Source organism: Camellia sinensis, chromosome 11 (genome assembly GCF_055761805.1).
Source record: "Camellia sinensis isolate YWXY chromosome 11, ASM5576180v1, whole genome shotgun sequence".
NCBI classification, from domain to species: Eukaryota; Viridiplantae; Streptophyta; class Magnoliopsida; order Ericales; family Theaceae; genus Camellia; species Camellia sinensis.
Window position 1 is genome coordinate 175,485,676 of NC_138971.1, and position 15,191 is coordinate 175,500,866.

General features: G+C 37.5%; 1 protein-coding gene across 1 annotated transcript; it reads right to left on the reverse strand.

Annotated features, from left to right (window-relative positions):
- Nucleotides 1–5,017: 5,017 nt before the first annotated feature.
- On the reverse strand, nt 5,018–5,827 carry LOC145802887 (uncharacterized). Its single transcript, XM_082895695.1, has 2 exons — nt 5,485–5,827; nt 5,018–5,391 (listed from the first exon to the last, which is right to left on the reverse strand). Exons 1-2 carry the CDS (start codon nt 5,825–5,827, stop codon nt 5,018–5,020), a joined length of 717 nt encoding a protein of 238 aa, XP_082751821.1.
- Nucleotides 5,828–15,191: the final 9,364 nt, after the last annotated feature.

Consider the following 15,191-nt stretch of genomic DNA (forward strand, 5'->3'; position numbering starts at 1 on the left):
TTGTCACTCACTCGCCACCACTACTCACCTCTTGCCACCGCCGCCACCACCACCACCACCACCACCACCACCACTCACCTCTTGCCACCGCCACCACCACCACCCCCACCCCCACCCACCTACCACCCACCCGCCACCGCCACCACCACCCACTACCCACCACCACCACCACCACCTGCCATCACCACCACCCACCACTGGCCACCACCACCACCCACAATTGGCAGCCACCACCACTACCACCACTACCATCACTCACCACCCACCCGTCACCACCACCCGCCACCCGCCACCACCCACCACCGTTACCCACCTACCAGCCACCGCCCCCCACCATCACCCACCCGCCACCACCCGTCATCCACCACCCACCTGCCACCACCAGTCACCGCTTTCCACCACCGTCTTCCGCTGCCACCACCCGTCACTTGCCATCACCTTCCACCACCGTCTTCCTCCACCACCGCCCACCCACCCGCCACTTTCCACCACCGTCTTCTGCCACCATCACCCACCACCTGCCACAATTTTCCACCATCGTCTTCCGCCACCACCACCCGCCATCATTTTCCACTACTGTCTTCCGCCGCAACCACTCGTTACCACCCACCACCCGCCACCATTTGCCATTTCTCACTCTTTTTTATATTTTTAAATTGTTTTAAATATTTTGTCTAAACCAAACGCGTTTTGTAGTTTATGTTTTTCTAAAAGTAAAAAAAAAAAACAAAAACCAATTTATAAAATTTTTATAAATATAAACTAAAAACGTAAATATTACCAAACAGGCCCATAGATTTTCAATCTATTCTCAACTTTCTACACATGTAAACTACATACAACCGTAAAAAATAAAGTGAGAGAGTCATATCATATATTCCCTTTTCAACTCCTTGTCATTTTTACTAATAAATGAACAAGCAAAATATAAAAAAATATATAATTATAAACAAAAGAAATATATTAAAAAATGTATATTAAAGTCTTATTTTTTTTTAATATCAATGATCAAGTGCATAAAGGGATGTAAATTTGGCCTGATCCGGCTCAGCTTATGCCGGGCCTCACGGGCTCCTATCAAAATTCAAACCAGCCTATGGACCAAAAAATTAGGCCCAAGCCCATGGGTATTCGGGCCTTGGCCTAGGCCTAGGCCTAGGCTCGGGCTTGAATGGGACTGAACAAAATTTTTTTATTTTTTTAATTTTTTCTACCAAAATTATATTATTTTCCATTAAAAAAACATTGGACCTCAGCGCTGGCCGGGCCTTGAGTGGGCCTACGGGGTTGGACCGGGTTTCAAAATGATGGCCTAAGTCTTGGCCTAGGGTCTGTGACGCCCCAAATTTTAAGGATATTATAATAAAATTTAGAATTTAAAATCAATATTGCCACCAAAATCACCAACACACATTAATTAACAGCCTAGAAATTTGAAAGTCTTCAAATTGCAATTCTAAAAATACTTAAAACTTATTCTCAGTACAAAAAAATAAAATAAAAAATATCACAAAAATATATAAAAGAAAACTAGAGAAAAACTAGGAAATTTTAGAAAATAGTTTGTGAAATTTGGGGACTCTTCAAGCTGACCAAGACTGAATGTCGCATTGCAAGGCCTCGGTGTTTCCTTCATTTTCTTCGGTACCTGGCATAAAACGCCAGGGCAACGAGAATGCCAATGAGCGACGAGCTTAATAATATACTATAACCTGAAAATACCCACCCCGATAATAATACTCACAATTAATGAATAATGCGTAGTAACAGAATAACAGGTAGCATTTAATAAGCATAACAAGAATGCCAACAGTTAAAATAATAACAATAGATAAATAAATTAATAAAAAAAAATGGCAAACGAAAATAGTAATTCATCATAAGGAAAATGCACACTTTTCTTTTTAAATTCTCATGGATTTAGTTTATTAGATAAATTTAAGTAACTCTCCGCGGAACGCTATTTCCACTCAACCGCTAAGCAATGGCCATGGGCAATTCTGACTCCTCCTTGGTCAAATATTCAAATGTTACTTACTGTAACTACCAATGATGCCCACGCACCAGGGTTACGTACCCGAGTCGTGACATCACGGTCTGCCCCAAGGGAACGGTCTATGTTGTGACACCCGCACCACCAACCTTATATCGCCTACACAATGATGCCCATGCACCAGGGTTACGTACCTGAGTCGTGACATCATGGTCTGCTCCAAGGGGACGGTCTATGTTGTGACACCCGCACCACCAACCTTATATTGCCTACACAGATAAGAGCTGAAATACCTTCTCGTGCTATGTTAGGGTTCGCAACTCACTGGTGCAAGCTTCTAAATCGGGCTCACCCCACCACTTTTAAATTTTTAATGTATCATCGGTTCAATTTCGTGTTTCTTTACTTCGTCGAATTCACATTTTCATGCATGTGCGAGTTTTAGTTTGAGAACCACAGTGACCTAATGTTTATATAGCACAACACAATCATATATGGCAACCAAAATAAATGTGATAGAATGTCTTAGAACCCATCACAAAATTTCTTAAGAATTCACACACTTCTTCTTTCAGCACTGTATGGTCAGACAAAAAAAATATGAAACCCATACCAAACGATGTTCAACCATTATAATATTTTAACTGGTGCTAGTTCATCGAGTTAGGAAAATATTTTGAGAAAAACACCAGGGCTAAAAACGATTTTAAAATGGAGAAATAATTTTTGGAAGAAATCTGATTTTCTAGGACAATGAGTTACATTACCCTCCAGCACAGGTATTCTGTGTTCAAAAAATAAAAAGGGGCCTGAAACAGTGTTGAAAAGAGGCATGGTCAGAACGGTTTGCTAATTTTTTTAGTTTAGAACATATTTCTAGAAGGGTGTGAAGACTGAAAACCAGTCGAACATGGTCAAATAATTTTTATAAGAAAACTGGACAGATTCTGTCACATTTTGGAAAAATTGGTGTTTCTCTCTCAATACTTAATAAAAAATTATGAAACCAGTGGCATTTGAATGGTAACTTAAAAATATAACTTTTCCAATTTGAATCACTTGAAAATTCATTCTGTGGAATAACCAGTGACCTGGTAAAGTCAGCATTGCTGTTGCCTCCAAACAGCAATGAAGTTAAAAATATATTCAGGCCATGAAACGTTGTCAAATAATTTTCTTCAACGTTCTAACACCATGAAAACATGTTAAACTAACTCCAGTAGTTTCAGATTTATTCTTTTTTGAAAGTGTTCTCATGAGTTTGTTTAGGGTTTATTCAAAACAGACTAAAAATTTGTTTTGCTGGAAGTTTATTAGTTTTGCAAAAGACACACTTTGTATCCACTATGAATCACATGCAAGACTAAAAAAAATGTTTCTTACTATTATTCCCATGTGAAACTTTAATCCTTCATATTTACTTTCATTAGTGATAGCAGAAAATAATATTGATGAAGAGTAAATACAAATTCATAAGTATGCAAGATTGATTCAACAATAGAGAATACTTGATCACATAAAGAGCAAAATCATTAGCTAAACCACCTAACCCATATTTGTAAAAAGGACAGAAATCACATAATCATAAGATTATCATTCCATCCAAATGTAACATGCATTGAGCATTTGTGTATTATCAATACACACTCTTGCATATTTTTAATGTATAGATTTAGTTAAAAAAAATATCTAAGGGAGGATAGGGGTTGAGTATTTTTACCTCAATGAAGTAAAAAAAAATCCCAAGTGTTGAGCCTTTCTTCTCCTCTCTTCTTTCCTTTCCCTCTTGCTTTCTCTCCCTCTCTTTCTCTTTTTGTTTTGCTCAGTTACGTGTGTGTGTAATGGAGGCTGAATAGTGCTCCTAATTATAGGAGTTTAAGGGCCTAATTTTTTTTTTATTATTATTATATTTTTACTTTACTTCTCTTTTAGCTTAGGAACTATGATCTAAGAGGATAGATTACAGTTGGTTTGCATGCTGTGGCAGCCTTGACAAAGGCTTGAAATTGCCATCTATGCATGTAGGCATGGAGTGTGGCAGTAAGCAAAGGCATGCATTAGCATGCTTGGGCCGAATTTCTCTGCCCAACATAAATTTTGATGATTTTTTTTTTTGAAATAAAAATCAATTGAATATATATATATATATATAACCTAGTCACTAGATATTTTGCTCCCTACTATTCTCTTACTAACATAGTTATCATTTGTTTAACTCATTTAGCTTCCACAACTATATTTAGATACAATTTTTTTTTTTCACAGAAAGATAAATAATTTTATTTAAAGGAATCTAATATTGGTATTAACCATGATGTTATTAACATTATAATTCGATAATTTAATAATCACTATTAACTGACTTAATATTATTATTAATCAAACTAATTAGTTGTCTAAAAATTCAGGTTCTCACAACCTATCTCCCTTAAATAATTTCGTCCTTGAAATTTTAACGCGTACCTTTATCTTCAAACAACTGAGGGTAATTGGCTCGTATTGCATCCTCTCTTTCCCAAGTAGACTCCTCTATTCCTCGATGTTGCCACAACACCCGCACCAAGTGGATTACTTTGCCTCTTAAGTTCTTTTCTCGTCGATCCATAATCTTTATAGGCCTTTCCTCAAAGCTTGCATCTTCATTGAGATCAATCTCTCCCTAGTTGATAACATGGGAAGGGTGTGGCTCATATTTTCGTAACATTGAGATGTGAAAAACATTGTGCACCGCTGTGAGCTGTGATGGTAGTGCTAAACGGTATGCCACATCTCCTACCTTGCTCAGAATTTCAAAGGGTTCCACATAACAAGATGCAAGTTTTCCTTTCTTCCCAAATCGTGTAGTACCTCGATGAGGTTGAACTTTGAGAAAAACATGATCTCCTACCTCAAATGTTAAGGGTCGTCTCCTTTGATCCGCATAGCTCTTTTGTCGACTTTGGGCTGTGGTTAGCCGTTGTTTGATTAGTTTTATCTTCTCAGTAGTCTCCTGAACCAAGTCTGGTCCTAACAAGGTTGCTTCTCCTACTTCAGTTCAACATACTGGTGATCGACAAGGTCGTCCATAAAGTGCTTCATACGGTGCCATTCTAATACTGGCCTGGAAACTATTGTTGTAAGCGAACTCAACGAGAGGTAGGTGTCTCTCCCAACTTCCCTTAAAATCCATAACTCAAGCTCGAAGCATATCCTCCAAGGTTTGTATCGTTCTTTCAGATTGCTCATCGGTTTTTGGGTGAAATGCTGTGCTAAAGCATAGGTTTGTTCCCATTGCTTTCTACAAGCTCTGCCAAAATTGAGAAGTGAATCGGGATCACGATCAGACACGATGCTAACTGGTACTTCGTGTAATTTGATCACTTCTTTGATGAACAATCTACTGAGTGAATCCAACATATCTGATGACCCGACAAGTAAGAATCAGACTGTCTTAGTTAGTCGATCTACCACTACCCACACGCCGTCATGTCCTTGAGGTGACCGAGGCAAACCCGTCACGAAATCCATGGTTATGTGTTCCCATTTCCACTCTGGGAATGGTAAGGGTTGAAGTGTTCCTGCCGGTCTTTGATGTTCAGCCTTTACTTGTTGGCATGTCAGGCACTGAGACACAAACTTCGCTACATCCTTTTTCATTCCACCCCACCAATATTGGCATTTTAAGTCTTGGTACATCTTAGTACCTGCCGGATGTACTGCAAATGCTGAATGGTGGAATTCCTTGAGTACCTTTTCCCTTACTGAGTTATCGCTTGGCACGAACATTCGACCTTGATATTTCAAACTCCCATCAGTGTGAATTTTCCAACCAGGCATGGTTTTATTAGACTCCATTCTAGGAATGGCAACGGGCGCGGGGCGGGGCGGGGCCGGAGACCACACTCTTCGTCCTCGATCCTCGAAAGTGAGATATTCTCCGTCCCCGCCCCCGATCCCCGACAGGGATCCATAACCCACCACCGTCCCCACCCCCGATTGGGGATCGAGGATCCCCAATCCCGAAAAATCCCCGGTGGTTTTTTTTTTTTTTTTTTGATCTGTTAAAATCTGTAAACAATCCTAGGTAAATCTGTAAACAATTTCAGATCTGTAAATTTGTTAGCCCATCATTTTTACAGATTTTCAGATCTGTAAAAATCTGTAAACAATATTTGTTAACATATTTGTTAATTAAAAAAAATCTATAAACATCCAATTAAAACATATTTGTAACATATTTTCAAATTAAAAAAATCTATAAACATCTAATTTAAACATATTTCAAATTCAAACATCAATATATACAAATCAATAAATCTGTCCAGCAGTTCTCAAAAAAAAAAAAAAAAAGAAACTGTCCAGCAGCATTCTAAACAACATATATCATGCATATGTAGGAATAATGCCAACATTTAGTGTCATCAACAAAACATTCTAAACAAAACATCTGTCAAATATTCTAGCATCCTATTCTAACATCTGTCAATATATCCTAAACAAAACATCTGTCAAATATTCAATAAATCTGTCCAGCAGAGAGAATAACATCCTGTTCAACAAAATAGCACAAACAACAAAACAGATGTCTAGCAGCCCACACACAAGAAAATTCAACAAGTTGCAAAAAGAATAATTAGTCCCAGGCACAACCCGCAAGGGATAGGTTACCCAAAAATAGAAATTTAAAAAAAAAAAAAATTCCATTACAACATAAAAAATCAAATCCATTGTTTTTCCAATTATCATACAAACCACACAACAACTTTCATCATCCAATTCTCAACTTGAATTCCTGTTAAATAACAAAAGGAAAAAAACAAATAATTAATACTAATAATAAAATTTGAGTTAAAGAATCAAAGTGTGAAAGAATCAAAGTGTGAAACTTTGTGAGTTAAAGGTATAAAATGAATTGTGAGTTAAAGAATCAAAGTGTGAAACTTCCTGTAAAATCAAGAGCAGTCTATTAGAAATTGTAACAATAAATAGCTATTTGACCCAAGTAGATGCTGCTGCCATAAAGAAGTGAAGTAGTGCTCTAAAAATAAAGATCAGTGAATTCATACACAACATATTAAACACCAAAAGCATTCAACAGGGTTATCAAACAAACATGGAGAATGACACGAGACCCATACTTCATGCCTACAAAAGCATTGCATAAATTAAAACATAAGCTATAGAGTATTTAAGGCCCATCATGTGTTTCAGCTTCTGGTAATAAATAGGCCCCATGAAAATATAAGTTTGCAGAGGTAAACTAGTAATACCTAAAACAGAATAACAAGCTCAGGATGATTTCATAAAACATACATAAGTTAAATTTAACCACATAAAAAATCAAATCCATTGTTTCTTTAATTCTCATACAAACCACACAACCACTTTCATCATCTCATTCAACTTGAATTCCTATTAAATAACAAAAGGAAAAAAACAAATAATTAATACTAATAATAAAATGTAAAAAATGTTAACAATTAAAACAAAAAAGATGACAACTAACACAAAAGTGGCACATGACTGATCCGACTCGATCTCATCATCATCATATATAGTTGCATAGCCCACCGATTCCAATGTTGAATTTCCTAAAAAGTAAAGAATATAAATTCAGTATTGAAATTATTCCATGGTAATATAAATAATAAAAAGTGAAATAATAATAAGTAGATTGGATAAAATAATACCTTTCATCTCTGCACCCCACAACCAACTTTGTGCACACATTAATGCTTCTAATGTGTTTGGATGAAGCCTACTACGATGTAGACTCACCAACCTTCCACTAGTACTAAATGCTGACTCAGAAGTAACAGTGAATACATGAATAGCTAAAATGTCCCTAGCTATTGCCTGTAAGGTCGGATACTTTGGTCCACTAGCTTTCTACCAATTCAAAACATCAAAACCTAAAGTTCTTGGCAAAACATCATCTTCTAGATAATGGTCCAACTCTGATCTTACATTCTTCATTTTTTTTACTTCTCTTACTACTAATAAACAAATCAAATTCTGAAAGGGTCTCTATAACAATTTCTGGATGAGTAGAAGAGTCACCAACAACATCGGTCTCCATACTAACTCGGTGCTGATACTCTTGCAACAAATCATAACAAATATGACGAACCCTATCAACTTCATCTTCAACTTTGTCTCCATAAAGTTTTTCAATAAAACTCCAATGCACTCATCTTATACCTAGGATCAAGTACAACTGCAACTCCAATAACACCATGTATCACTAACCAATATTTATCAAAATTTCCACCATTTTTGATGCCATTGTTCTGATCACTTCAATTTCAAGAGAGCCATTGAGACAATGTCATCTTAATCTCACATAAAGCTGGGAAACAAACATTGGCTGTGGGATACTTTGTACCAGAAAACAACTCAGTGATAGAAAAAAAAAGTCTTAAACCTCCCACTAATCTCTCTAGCAAACTCCCATTCTTGCTCAGTTGGCATAGTCTTATATTGGGGCTCTCTAATTTTCAACCTAGAAAAGACATCCTTATACAATAAGGGTGTCTGAAGCATCAAGTAGGTTGAATTCCACCTAGTTGCACAATCAAGTCCTAATTTCTTAGTATGTGGAATACGTAATTGGTTGACTGTTTCTTCACATTTTTCTAGTCTTTTTGGTGTTGCTGTCCAATAAGCTACACTCTCTCGAATTGTCTCCACACCACCTCGTATGACATCCAATCCATCTTTCACTATCAAATTCAAAATATGGGCACAACAATGCATATGAAACAAAATACCACCCAACAAAAGCGATGAATTACTTAACTTATCCATCAACATGGCAATTATGGCATCATTTGTGGAGCAATTATCAACAGTAACAGTCGAGATTTTTCTATCAATATTCCAGTCCATCATACACTCAAGCAAAGTATCACAAAGAACTTCTTTTGTGTGTGGACATGGAAAATAAATAAACCTAAAACATGATATTCATAAACAAGTATTAATAACATGCAAATTGAACTTAATAAGATAGAATTTTTAAATGATTTGCAAATTTACAAAAATATACCTCAAAATGCGACTTTGCAATGCCCATGAATCATCAATGAAGTGTGCGGTGACAGCCATGAATCCTTTCTTTTGATTGCTAGCAGTCCACATATCAGTTGTGATTGCCACCCTACTTTTATTATACTCCACCAAACTCAATGTCTTCACCATCTCATAATCATAAATCTTTAAAATATCACTCTTTATCATATTTCGAGAATGCACTTTAAACAATGGTTGAAGTGCTGCTGAATATCGTTTAAAATCAACATGGTCTACGATAGAGAGGGGATATTCATGCAAGATTATGGCATGTGACAACTCTTTCCTAGCAAAATCTTGATAAAAAATATAAGAATTCATTTTTGGACTCTCTCTACTAAAGTTGTTAGTTAACACTTTTTGCCTCATGTCCATCACTTTTTTCCTAGTACAACTCTTATGGTGATCATGCAAATGCCTAGTTCCGTTTTTTGAATCACCTCTAAGATGCTTATTACAATAATTACATATTGCCTTCCATACCCCATTGACTTGTTGCGTTTTAAAATGTTCCCACACAACACTAGGTTTTCTTTTAGTTCCTCCACAAGTAGTATTAGACTCTTCTAAATCAATAACATTTTGATTGGAGAGGGGAGATGGTGAGTTCGTAGGTGCGTTTGTAGCTGGCGATGAATGTTGTGACGCGTCACTCTCAAATGGTACTTGAGAGTTAACGGGTACTTCAAAGTTAACTGGTGCTTCAGAGTTAACATCTGACATTTTTAACCTATATAAAAATAATATGGATTGAATTAATATTAACAGAGGCAACATAAAAGTAGATTACTGGAACTGAGAAACAAATTAATAATAACTAAGCTAATGGATTGAATTAATGGAACTGAGAAACAAATTAACTAAACATCAATTTTCTTTTTTCTTTCTCTGTTTTCTTTCTTTTAGATGAATGGAATTGAATTGGGACATGTACCAATAAGATCTTCAATAATATAAAAAATTAACTACTCATCATCTTCAATAATATAAAATAAATAGAAAGAATAAAATACAGTGCAGATAAAAAATTTATGTTTAGCTACTCAGTGAAATCATCAATTTTCAATAATACAGTGAAGATAAAAAATTGATGTTTAAGAAAGAATAAAATACAGTGTAAAAAATTAATCACATATAAAAAATTAATCGTGCAATTCAAAAGTCACTTAACACGAGGAGAGAGGGATTCTCAAGAAAGAATCGAGACTCTAAGCATATCAACGAAGTTAGCGACTTAAAATTGTTCCAACTTACATGTTTTATAGGTTATCTTAATGTTTGGTTGCTTTTATTGTAAGAAATTGTTCTTTTATAAGTATTATTGTATTCATTTCTTTTAAAAGGCTATTCACATTATACAGATTCTTTAATAGAAAACTATTCTATTGTGTAAAAAAATAAAAAATAATCAACACATTTGATGTAATCTCTTTGCATATGTATGAATTGGCTTTGTAGCATGAAAATACTCAATCAAATCAAAATAATATAAAAGTCACACTTTTTAATATATATTTATTCATTTATTTATTTTATTGTAAACTGTTTGCAATAAATTAGATTAATACAATTGGAAAGCTCAAAGGTACGATCACTTGAGTTATGTTCAAATTCAAATAATATTTTGATAGTTTTTAATTTCAAATGATAAGATTTAAATGTCTAATGGAAGCATCAATTTTCTTTCTTTGTTTCTTTTCTAAACTGTGTTAAGAATAACTAATTTCTACCCACAGAATAACATCATCAACATCATCAATTTTCTTTCTCTGTTTCAATAATCATCAAATAGACAGATGATATAAGTTATCAATAATATAAAATAGATAGATCATCATCTTAATAGATAGATTATTAATAATATAGACAGATTATCAATAATATCAACAAATCAATAATATAAAATAAACAGATCTATATGCATAACAAATTCCCACATATCATCTTCAATAATATGATCATCATCTTAATAGATCTATATGCATGACAAATTCCCAATAGATCAATAAACAGATCAGTCGTTATTTCGAAGTCGTTATTTATAAACAGATCAATAAACAGATCTATAGATAAAATAGATAGATCTATAAATTTTGAAGGAAAAAAAAAAAAACCGAGGTTAAATCTCTATATAATATACACTCAGATATATATATAATATATACATATATGTAAACCCTATAACGAAATCCCTAGAAAGAGAGAGAGAGAGAGAGAGAGAGAGAGAGAGAGATACCTAAACAGAGAGAGCAGCGACGGAGGAGCGGCGGTGAGGGAGGTCGGCTGTGACGGAGGAGCGACGGTGAGGGAGAGAAAGTAGCAGCGATGAGGGAGCGACGGAGGAACGGCAGAGGTGAGGCGGTAAGGGAGGATCGGTGGTGACGGAGGATCGCCGGTGAGGAAAGAGGCGCGGCGGTGAGAGAAAGAGAGAGGGGGAGACCAAACCAGTGATGACGAGCGAGAGAGAGAGAGAAGAGCGAGCGGAGCAGAGAGCGCCGTGTGAGTGAGAGAGGCTGAGTATGTGTCTGAGTGTGTGTGTGTCTCAAACCCTAGACAAACACAAACATATATATATCCAGGGACAAAATGATAATTTTACCTCGGGGATTAAACGGGCCGGGCCGGGGCTGGGCCGGGTCTGAAATACCTATCCCTGTCCCCGGCCCGGATATCATCGAGGATGAACTTTTGAATACCATCCTCGACCCGTCAGGGACATTTTTCGGTGAATAACTACTGAATTCGGGGTCGGGGGGTCGGGTCACCGTCGAGTCGGTTTTAGATTGCCATCCCTACTCCATTCGTGTCTTGATGAATGCTACCTCCTGATCGTACCTTTGTGATTCTAATATCTCGCTCAAGATTTTAGGCGTAGCAATCTAAGCACCAATGTAAGCCTTTTCATCTCAAACCTCCATTTGTACCCCAAATCCGTTGAGCGTTCCAACCATACTTCATTCCCTAAGTGCTAAACTAGCAACAATCCCTCTATTCTTGCAGCTTAGTGCATCTGCCACCACGTTAGCCTTGCCGGGATGATAGGAAAGGGTAAATTCATAATCCTTTAGATACTCCATCCAACGTTTCTACCGCATGTTCAGGTCCCTTTGGGTGAACAAATACTTCAAGCTTTTGTGATCGGTGAGTATCTCAAACTTTTCACTATACAAGTAGTGTCTCCAAATCTTGAGTGCGTGAACTATAGCTGCCAACTCCAAGTCATGAGTGGGATAATTCTTCTTATGGTTCTTTAATTGCCTAGATCCATATGCCACCACCTTGCCATTTTGCATGAATACGCACCCCAGACCTTTTTTGGAAGCATCGCAATACACATTGTACCCAACGTCACGTTCTGGTACTATGAGAATTGGGGCACTCGTCAATCTTTTCTTGAGTTCTTGGAATGAATTTTCACAAGACTCGTTTCATTCAAACTTTATCCCTTTTTGAGTCAAATGTGTCATTGGTTTGGCCAATTTTGAGAAGTCTTGAATGAATCTTCGATAGTAACCAGCCAATCCTAAGAAACTACGAATCTCAAATGTGTTCTTAGGTTGCTTCCATTTTGTCACTGCTTCTACTTTAGTTGGGTCTACTGATATTCCTTTTTCGGACACCATGTGACCCAAAAACTTTACTTCCTCCATCCAGAACTCACATTTGCTAGCCTTAGCATGCAGTTGGTTCTCTTTCAAAGTTTGAAGTACTACTCTCAAGTGTTGTTCATGGTCTCATTTAGACCTGGAATACACCAAAATATCATTTATGAAAACTACCACGAATTGATCTAAGTAAGGCATGAATATTTTATTCATTAAGCTCATGAACACTCCTGGTGCATTAGTTAGGCCGAATGGCATCACTATGAATTCATAGTGGCCATAACGGGTTCGAAATGCAGTCTTAAGAATATCTTCTTCCCGAACACGCAACTGGTGATACCCAGACCTGAGGTCTATCTTTGAGAAATGCTTTGCCCCTCTAAGTTGATCGAAAACGTCATTAATCCTAGGTAGTGGATATCGATTCTTAATGGTGACTCTATTGAGTTGTCGGTAATCAATGCACAATCTAAGTGTCCCATCTTTCTTTTTAGCAAATAAGGCTGGTGCTCCCCACGGGGACGTACCAGGTTGTAATTCAATGGTAAAGTCTATTGCTCGCTGTAGACACCCCATTTTTGACCGTCCTCAAGACTTGGACGTCACCGTTTGAACACTCGGTGATTATCCATGTTTGTGTTCGTTTGGAGTTCCCGGAGGTCTTGGCTCGCGCGCCTTGCCTCAGGATCCCCGAACTCGACCGTTTAGTGTCTGATTTTGCACCAAACACTTGCATCTTGCCCTTGAGAGGCAGGGTAGGGCTTGTAGACCATCCCCACCCACCACCGGCAGTGGCTAGAGGCCACCGGCTGGTGTTTGCTGCCACCGGCAATTTTTATTGCCGGCCGGCACTTTTTGTTGCCGGTCAGCACTATTTTGTGCCGGTCGGCACTTTTTTTGGCCAAGATGGCATATTTGGCCGGCCGATTGCTGTTCATCTGCTTTTGCAGATATTTTTAGACAGCTGTCTTGCTTTTGCATCCCTCCATACACGTGTATGGAGGGATCTCCCTCTTGTAAAGCTTGTCTTGTAAGCTTTACAAGACATATAGAGAGAGGCTTGTCTCTTGGCTAGAGGAGGTTGGAGAGTTGAGATATTTTGAGAGCAAAAACAGCCATTATTGAGCTCTGGTTTTAGGGTTTGAGTTAGATACATTTTCTATCTCTCTTTCCCTCTCATTTTGTACACTAGGTGTTTTGTGTCTTACTATTGCACACAAACACCTAGTGTTTCACCTTCCTTTGGCTCTTGAGGTTCTAAAGGACTGGTTTTGAAGTTTTAGCATTGGATTCAAGCTAAAGGAGGCCATTGGAGCACCATTTGTGAAGAAGGCTTCAAGGGTGAGAATCTAGTCCCATTTTCTCCCATTTTTGCATTGATTTTCTATCTATCTTAGAGCTGTTTTTGTGCTTATTGTATAACATAAAAAAGTTCTGTTTTTAGACCCTCTTTATTGTTTATTAAGAGTGTTTTGTTGTTTGAGGGTAGTTGACCACCCTTAGGCCTTGAAAGGCCTCATTTTGGGCCATTTTGTGCTAGCTCCGGGATTTTGGTGTTGGGGTCTCTTCACCACTGAAATCTTGAGGGATTTCAGTGGTGAAGATGATGCCTTGAAGTCCCAAGAAGGAGAGGGCCACCCCCTCTCCTTGTTGTCCTTGAAAAGGGCATGTTTTGGCCTCTTGAGAGAGCATTATGCTTGAGTGTGTGTTGAGCATGTTTAGGTTGTTTTTCATGCTTATATATCCATAATATAACATGATTTTAAATTGGTTTTGGTACTCCATGCATGCTTAGCATAGTTGCCATGTAATGCCTTGTTTATGCCTTAATGTGCCTTAGGTTGTTAGCCTTTGTTGGAGCATGTTTTAGGCTTAGTCTTGTGAAGATTATGTGCTTATTTTGCCATGTTCTAGGTCTGTCCTAAGTTGCTTGGGTCAAATTTGGCATGCATCATATAGCTCCTTTGTATTTGGGCTTGTTGGCCTTGGGTATATGCATGTGTAGCATGACATCTTTGCATCGAATTGGTGATTTGGGGTCCCTCCACATGTTATTTCAGTCCCATTTCCATGCTTGTTTGATTGCCTTGCATGCCCCTTTAATGCTTTGGAAGCTTGTGTAGCAATGCTCCATGTTTTGGTGTCTATGTATGCTTTTGTATTTGAGCCACTTAGATGCCATCTAAGAAGTCCTTTGGCCTTGTTTTGACATGCTAAAAATCTGTTTTAGTAGTTTAATGCATGTCATGTTTGTTGTGATAAACATGCTTCAAAGCTTCATGACTTGCTTCAAGTACTTGGACCATGCTTGCATGCACTTGCTTGTCTTGTTTAATGTGATTTGGCATCATTTTATAACATGATTTTAGAGCTCGCGTTGCATGCCAATTGTTCATGATTGCCTCTTTCAAGTGTGCTTGAATGTTGCTTGCTTTGTGCCTAAGTGTTGGGCCTTAACATGTGTATGTGTGCATGTATGTTTAGCCTTCATTTTTGGGCATTATGGCCACTGTTTTGGGCCTAACTAGAGCTGCCTAATTCAT